At 35.0% G+C, this 8,064-nt stretch overlaps 1 protein-coding gene across 3 annotated transcripts in view; it reads right to left on the minus strand.

The window, feature by feature from the left end:
• Window positions 1-8,064, minus strand: part of LOC106881680 (WD repeat-containing protein 64) — a 65,565-nt gene that overhangs the window by 23,420 nt on the left and 34,081 nt on the right. For 2 of the 3 annotated variants that reach the window (XR_008263901.1, XM_052967030.1), the window contains exons 16-20: window positions 7,589-7,712; window positions 5,787-5,950; window positions 4,687-4,800; window positions 2,440-2,648; window positions 479-601 (exon numbers count right to left, since the gene is read on the minus strand). Coding sequence is in view for 2 of the 3 variants with exons in the window: in XM_052967030.1 (XP_052822990.1) it covers window positions 479-601; window positions 2,440-2,648; window positions 4,687-4,800; window positions 5,787-5,950; window positions 7,589-7,712 (734 nt within the window). In the remaining variant the exon portion in view is untranslated. The remainder of the gene's footprint in view (window positions 1-478; window positions 602-2,439; window positions 2,649-4,686; window positions 4,801-5,786; window positions 5,951-7,588; window positions 7,713-8,064) is intronic. The other variant, XM_052967031.1, reaches the window with a different exon arrangement.

Consider the following 8,064-nt stretch of genomic DNA (forward strand, 5'->3'; position numbering starts at 1 on the left):
TCACAAGTATGGAAGTAAATAGTGAAGCCGTTTTCACGTGATAAGCGATTACACACACATCTCTGTTTTATATATAGTATAGATAAATCGAAATGTTACAAAGTTTCGCTGTAGGTGAAATAAAAATGGAAATACTTTCTTTTTATGCAACTAAAGTGCAAAAAAACGAGAAGAAATTAGGTAGTCTCCTGACATGTTGGTTTAAAATTAGTTGACCGCTCCGTAAAGACGGCGTATAAGGCTTCCTTGCCTATTCAAGCGCCCAGATCAACTGCTATATAATGCAATCATAAAGTAGGCTGAGCATTCAAAAGCACAAGAATGCAAATTAAGCTACCCTTCACGGTGTTTACATTCTTATTTCACCTACAGTAAATCTTTGTAATTTTGAATTTATTTCTATTCTTCTGATTTATGTTGTTTTGTGCATAAAATAGATACTGCATTGCATTGGATGATTGGCAAAATCATAACTTACATTGAATGTTTTCTATCTGATCGCTTTTTTTTATAATTGAGTATTTTGATCATATTAACTCTAGTATCTTCTTTGTTTTGTCGATATGGGCTTTCGGAGTCTTTTACATGTTGTATGCTTAAACTGGAAAAGATCGATATAAAATAATGTTAGTTGGATTAGTCAAATGTATATCGCCAAATCTATTGGGTACTTAAGGTGAATCCGACCCAAGACAATAGTCTAGTGACCATAGCTATAAGTGAACAATATGTGACTAAATCTCAACATTAAAAGCAGAGTCAACACTAAAACTGACGAGTGTTTCGTCAGTTTGTTGTAACGAATTCTTTTCCACCAACGGATTTAGCTCAGAAGAATAGGCATCACCTAGACCTCTACATGAAGATGAACACAGTTAGGTATACTATGCTCTATTGCTGACCTTTCATCGTAGGTCATTACAGTTGCCTGTCGCTCTTCCAGAAATAATTTAACAATTTTTAACATTTTTCAAGGTTTTTATTTACTTCCCTCGCACCATCTTACAAGCTCTATCTTTGTGTACACATTTATTTTATAGTGGAATTGTCTTATCCGTCCTGCCTTCTCACTTCACACTCAATTAATTTGACCTAACCCTCACCAACTCCCTTCCAGTTCAACTGAATTGATTTCTGGAACAAACTTTTAGCACTCCTCCTACATCACTCATCTCCCACGTTACATATACTTTAATTTTTTCCTTCACTCTACATACCTATTACTCCACGCTATTCATTCACTTTTTGCTTTTCCTACTTGCCTTTTGAGACCGTTGTATTAGACCTTGTTTTATTTTCTTCGAAGACAAGTGCCCAAAACTTTGTATTTTCACTCCTCAAGGTAAATGAATTCACTCTAATGTATTTTTTCTCAGGAAACAGGATTTGGAAGCTATACTTTTGTGCGTGACTACGCATTTTGTCGTCAACAGCCTGAAAATAGCACGTGTTGTCAATATTTGTAAACAACACGTGTTATGTCTCCGGTAATTTTCTTTCATGTAAATAAATGTTCATGTTGATTTAAAAGATTTATCCAAAAAATCTTTTTTAGTACACAACACAACCACCTCAATGCCCAATGACAAAAAGTAACGAGTAAACAAACATGTAAGCATTCAATATGCATTTGATGCAAACGCTATAAACAACACGTTACATGCGATAAACACATTGCAATTTTTAACACAAAGATGTAGACATATGTTATATATGAAAATAAGAGTGAACAATATATGCTTAAAAAACAAACATTTAAGCATAAAAAACAAACATCTAACTTTCAGTTTTAATTTTTAAAATATCTTCCTCTGTTTTCAATGTTTCCATAGTAGAAGCGAAGTTACTGGAGCTTGCTGCCATAATCGCACAGAACACAGCATCAAATTTGTCAACACGTGCTTCCTCGTAGATAAAAGACTTTTCAAAGACTGCTCGGATTCGCTTGTTACTATGGCAACAAGCATGTTGAGAGGCAAAAGAGTTTTCGTGTTCCGCTTCTTACTATCGAAACAAACATGAATGTGTCTGTGGCTTACCATTGGCTAAAATTACCAAAATTTTCAAACCATAATTGCTAATAACTCTTTATAGCAATAATTACTTTCACGTTATTTATTAGCCTATAAAAGTGTATCATTACACTGAATATGACATCAATTCGAACAGAATTGATACTGGCAGCTAAACCGATAAGACCTGGAGAATTTTCTGATTTACACAACAACCGATAATATGTATAAAAAATGTTTAACCTTATTTACAAATAATGTTCTTTGTGTAAAAGGGAGAGATTAGTTGATTGAATTAAACAATATTTTCCTGTAATTTACATTACGGATAATGAAAAAGTGAAATGTGAATGTTATCCTTATGGAATTTAAACCACACAAATAACAGCAACAAAAGTAACTGGGGAATATAATAAAATTTACATACATTGCTTTCACATTTGTTGATACAATGTCCCATATAACACAGTTACCATTGTTGTAACCTAGCACGATTACATCTGGAGACAGAAGGCTTAAACAAGATATTTCGATAGAATTCTCGGGGTAAGATGTTTGGTGTTTCGACATTTCGGGAGAGTTCAGGTCGTGAGTTGTTTGATAAGATTGTTCGACGCTGATTTGGTTGTTAGGTATCTACATATGTAATATCCATGTTGATATGAAAATAGAGCAGAATATATTTTGCTTACTTTCAATTGAAAATTCATTTATATGAACATTCCGCCAATAAACATATGTCAAAAGTGAAGTATTAGTCAACTATTAAAATCGATTTAATCAACAAAAACATCCCCACCAAATCTGAGGCCTTGCAGCAATATCTGAATTCAATCATTTTCAAGGATAACCTTTCATAATTAGGGCCTGGTAAATAGGTACCTATCAAATATTGCGATCGATTCTAATCGCCTATATTCTTCTCCAACATTTCCGTCAGTCTACCTGTTAGGCATTAATAATTGTCAAAGAAAATTCAATGGAGTAATAGATTGTCAGAGAAATTGTTTGATTCCATTTGATTACGTTCTTTTACGATTTGTATTCAAGTCTCACCTAGAAGAGGGCTTTGATCTTTTTTAAGCCTTGCGGCTCGATAAATTGAGCTGTAGTCAAGTCCTGGCTTCGCTTCAATCGGATTTTCCCTACCAACAAAATGCATGGACTTGAGCTTATGATCTTAATCAATTAAGGAAACAAAGTGGAGCGGTAGAATCTGTAGAATGGTGGACAAAGTGTCTTGCAAATTTTGGTTTCACCCCTTTATGTCATGAGTTCAAATCAATCATGAGTCAATAAAGCAAGTTGCATACGTATACTGAAATCGATTCAATCAACTACAAACATTACCTTATCGCCCAGGCCTTGTTACAGTGTATGTGCAGTGCATAATAGACATTTGCAATTATATTTTAGCGAACCATAAATGAAAGACAACCTAACGTAATGGTACACTGTATGTGTCAAATTTTAACTTTCTCCTGTCTCTTTCAGATGTATAAACGGTATCAGCATGGTAGTTACGAGGATAGGGAAGGACTAAGCAGTGATGTGTATAAATACAAGGTTATTACCAGTACAAATATGCTTGGGACAAATTCGCTATTTGTCTACTGCGAGAAATTTTCTCCATGGCAAAACACAATGAGTTGTTTTCTTTCGGGTTTGAATTTGCCCCAAGTATATTTGAACTGGTAATAACTTTTCATTCAACATGGTAGTGTCTGAACGGATAAAAAGAAAGAAAAAAGCAAAGGTCAATTTGGCTGTGGTTCTAGTCGCCAACCATAGTGACCCGCAGACCTCCAGATTCTTGAATCCGTAATCCAGCCGTTTTTAAGACGGTCGAGCTGAGACACTAGGTCCAGAACATTATAGACGACTATCCCTGTAGAGCTTGGAGGAGGAGTCTATTATCAGGCATATGGTGCACGAAGACATTCAGCACATGTCGTATGGGATGAGGAAAGAATGATCGTGTATGGTAAATCTGGAAGAATCATGAGATCATGTGACCCTAACAATTTTTTGGCTTCCTAGCACTCTTCATTTGAACACCGTAGGCTTTGTATCTGGGTTGACATCGGCAGGGGGAACCGACAAGCATCCCCACCATATTAAGGGCTTGATGGGAATGTCATCTTTGGCGTGGTGGATGTCATGAGCGTCGGTCACCTGTTTCTGACTTGTAATCGATTCCGTGGTCGCAGCAGGAATGATATTAGGAATTAGGGCAGTTTCCTTAAATACCTTGTTTCTATGACGTAAAGATGTTTTTAACCATATACATTTCTTTCTCTCCCCTTCTCATCCTCCTCCTAAAATGATACCAACTAATCGAAATTTTTAGAAAATAAAGACAGCACAGGAAGGTGTGATCTTGCTTTTAACAGTATCACAGGTGAAAGCTACAGACATGTTTCAGTTTTGTTTGATCTCATCAGCGAAGCATGATTGTCTATTTTCATTATGTATGTATGTATGTATGCATGTATTCATTTTTCGTATGGTATTTAGGTATTGATTTAAATTCCGTCATAGTCTTTTAAGCTAAACAGTGACAGCAGAAATAAGTACCATTCTCGGTACTAGGGTTGATGTAACCAACAAACGGTACCACTGCAAAACTACAGTCTAATTACGAACACGTGTAAATAGAAAGCATGACCCATACCTGAGTATTGTTTGAAGTCGAAAGAATTTTGATTAAATGTTTATGGTCGAAGATATCTAAAAGTTCTTGACTTACTTCTTTCAGTATGAGCAGTTGATTTGAATCAGAGGAATCCTAGAAAATATTACAAAATACCAAACTTAAATAAGCAGTTAATTCAAGAAGTACTAACTACTTTATGTTTAAAAGAAAGAAAATTAATTTTACATTCCAGTCTAATATTATTACGAGTTTATATAATGGGGGACTTATTGAAGTACTTGTACTATATTCTTGACAATGATAGCAGGTGATTCGTTTAAGGTATTTCATTAGCTTTATTATTATCTTTTGTATTAAGCCTATGGAGAAGGGTGGGTGGAATTAGCTGTATTAAGTAATCATAGATAACTGTAAAATCATTATATATATATATATATATATATATGATTAATAAGAGAGACGGAAAATGGAAAATACGAGCATCTTAGTTATCATTACAATTGTTTCGACCCACCCAGTACCGATCCCTTGCGGGTCGGATACTGAACATCTGGCTTAAGTATATCCGTTGGTGTAGATGTGATTTTAAGAGGTATTTCGTTAAAATGCTTTTTTTTTGTTGTACTGTGTATTTGTTTTTTGTTTTTTTGCATCTGATATTTGTTATGGATCTTCCATAAGTATGAAACTGTATACCTGAATTTGCCATTTAGATATACGAAGACTCTGACGATATCTTGCGGAACAGTGTTTATTTTAGCGAGATACCTCTTGAAATCACCTGAGGAGACACATCTACATCAGCGGATACATCTAAATCAGATGTGAAGTATCCTACCCGCGAGGGATCGATGCTAGATGAGTCGAAACAATTGTAGTGATAAATAAAGATGTTCGTGTCTTCCATCTTCCGTCTCTCTCATTAATCAAATACCCAACGAACACTAAGCCAGTGCACATGCTTTACTGGCAAACTACCAGATTTATACTATACGATTTCTTAACTGTGTATGTGTGTGCGTGATGCAACGAACTACATCAGAATCATGTTTACAAAGATCTACTCCTGCTGTGATAACGATTAAAAAATCAAATGTTCTACTCTACATGTAACTTACCAATATTATTTTCACTTTGTTGTTCCACCCCAAAGCAATAATCAGTCTTTCACTTGATTTCATAAAATACTTCATCGTTAACACACTCATGCTTTTGCTAGAAGCAACACAGGGCATCCGCTTACACCATTTTCCAGATCCAATGTCCCAAATGAGAAGTGACCCTGTTAAGTGACAAACTAAATTGAATTCATCAATTGAAATTATATAATAGTGACTGCTTAGAGTTTAAAAATTCAAAAGCTAAATGAATTTCTTTATGCGTAAGTTAAGAAACGGTGATGCGTGAAAATTCTGTATGTATGATTATAAGCTTATGTGTTCACCGTATTTTGACTATAGAAAATAATCTAATATTAGGACATATAAGTCCTCGACAGAAAAAAAAAAACGGATATTACTACGTGTGGGAATCGAACCCGCCCCTCTTATATTCGCAATAATATATTCGCGATCAGCACACTTATCGCAAATGTAAGAAGTGTGGGCTCGATTCCCACGCATTCTAATACCCATTTCTTCCCATCGAGGGCTTATATGCCTCAATATTAGACTATTTTCTATAGCCAATATACGGTGAACATTTATAAGCTTAAAGCTTATAATTATATTCAGTGTTTCATTTATGTGTTGGAATACGATACATAAGAAATACCTGAGAGGATGAGACTGTATGAGGTGTAATGCTCAAGAGGTATTGGCCATTGTAAACGATTTGACGTTTCTCTGAGTGTTGGTACATGTTCCAAGTGGGGGGGGGGGGGAGCTCTCAGGTTTCGGCAAGAGTTACGTGCAAAAGATTAGTCTCTTCGTTAGAAGACAGATTTGATTTCTATCTGTTTCACGCTGCCAAAACTAAGGTATAGTATCTTTCGATCTTTGTTTTAAGAATGAAAGAATTAATTATTGAACGACAATAATCCTAAAGCCTTTAGTGATGTCTTTATAAATCAAAGTTAAAATGCAACCGAAATCATTCATTTATACTGTGTTCGTTACAGATATTTCATTTCTGGTATAATTACATATCATCCACTGACAGCACGAGTTTACTGAAGGTGATCGGTTAATACTAGGTTTTTTATACACGAGGGAAATAGAGAGTATTGAAAAACTACTTATTGATTAGTCAAGAGTTCGTGCTAACTTCAAACGGTTCAATTGTGAATGGGTTGTTGGTCAGCACCAATAGTTTTATTTTCATGTATCTATCCCTTTACTCTCGAGACTAATATAGTCGGAAATGTAGGTAAGTGGAAGAAGTGAAGTTCAACAGCTCATACGAGTATCAAATCTGTATGAGATACCCATTTTAGTATTGTTCTACTGTGCCTATAATACTCGATGTAAACAAAAATCATAAAGTAAAAATATTAATTGAAAGAGATATTTGGTGTTGTTTATGTTGCTGCTACCGTGGGTGTTTATACTGTAATTGAAAGCGCTTCATGCTTCTACAATCCAAACTGCTCTGTAGACTCCATAGAAATTACACGTATTCGTTACATTCTAGTTTCTAACAACATCAGCATCTTCAATAACAACGTAATCATCAATAACAACATAATTATCACGAAATCAGATTCGAATCCACACATTCCCCAAGTTACAAATTTAACCAATGAGTATTAGTGATGTGTATTAAAATGGTTAAAACTAGAAATCGGAATCAAATCTGTTCTTCATCATTAGCAGCTGCATCCGCAGCAGCAGCAGCACTATTATGTTATAAAACTTTTTATCGGGGTCAAAACAGTGCACATTTTCTATAGATCTAGAACCAGAAAACGTCTCCCTCTTACCGTCAAAAGCTCCACTTGCTAATCTGTATCCTGAATCTTCTACAGCCAGACTTGTAATTTCAATATTTAGTCCGTGAGCATTTGCAATTTGATAAACTAAATCTCCTGTTTCAAATTCCCAAACCTTTTCGAAACAAATATGTAAAAGAGAAAGAAAAGATGGGAGATAGTCTTAGATGTAAACAAACCAGAAATTGAACATATTCCTTTACAGATGTGTGTTAAAAAACAACGGTTTTTAAATGACGCTTTGATACAATTTTCTTATAGTTATTTCAAAGGATGAGGGTACCCCTCTTTCTCACTCAGTGTACAAAGTTTCGGTTATTCTAAATTCAGAAATTCAATTAGAATGTTTTTATCGGATGAATTTTGCTGAAAGCACCCAGTGTCGAGTGGGGGCATTAAATCGGATGACAAATTAGGTCTACCATCCAGCAGAAGATATAATATGGTTGAAAGAAAAGGGGTAGGCG

The sequence above is a fragment of the Octopus bimaculoides genome, chromosome 4 (assembly GCF_001194135.2).
Source record: "Octopus bimaculoides isolate UCB-OBI-ISO-001 chromosome 4, ASM119413v2, whole genome shotgun sequence".
Classification (NCBI taxonomy): domain Eukaryota; kingdom Metazoa; phylum Mollusca; class Cephalopoda; order Octopoda; family Octopodidae; genus Octopus; species Octopus bimaculoides.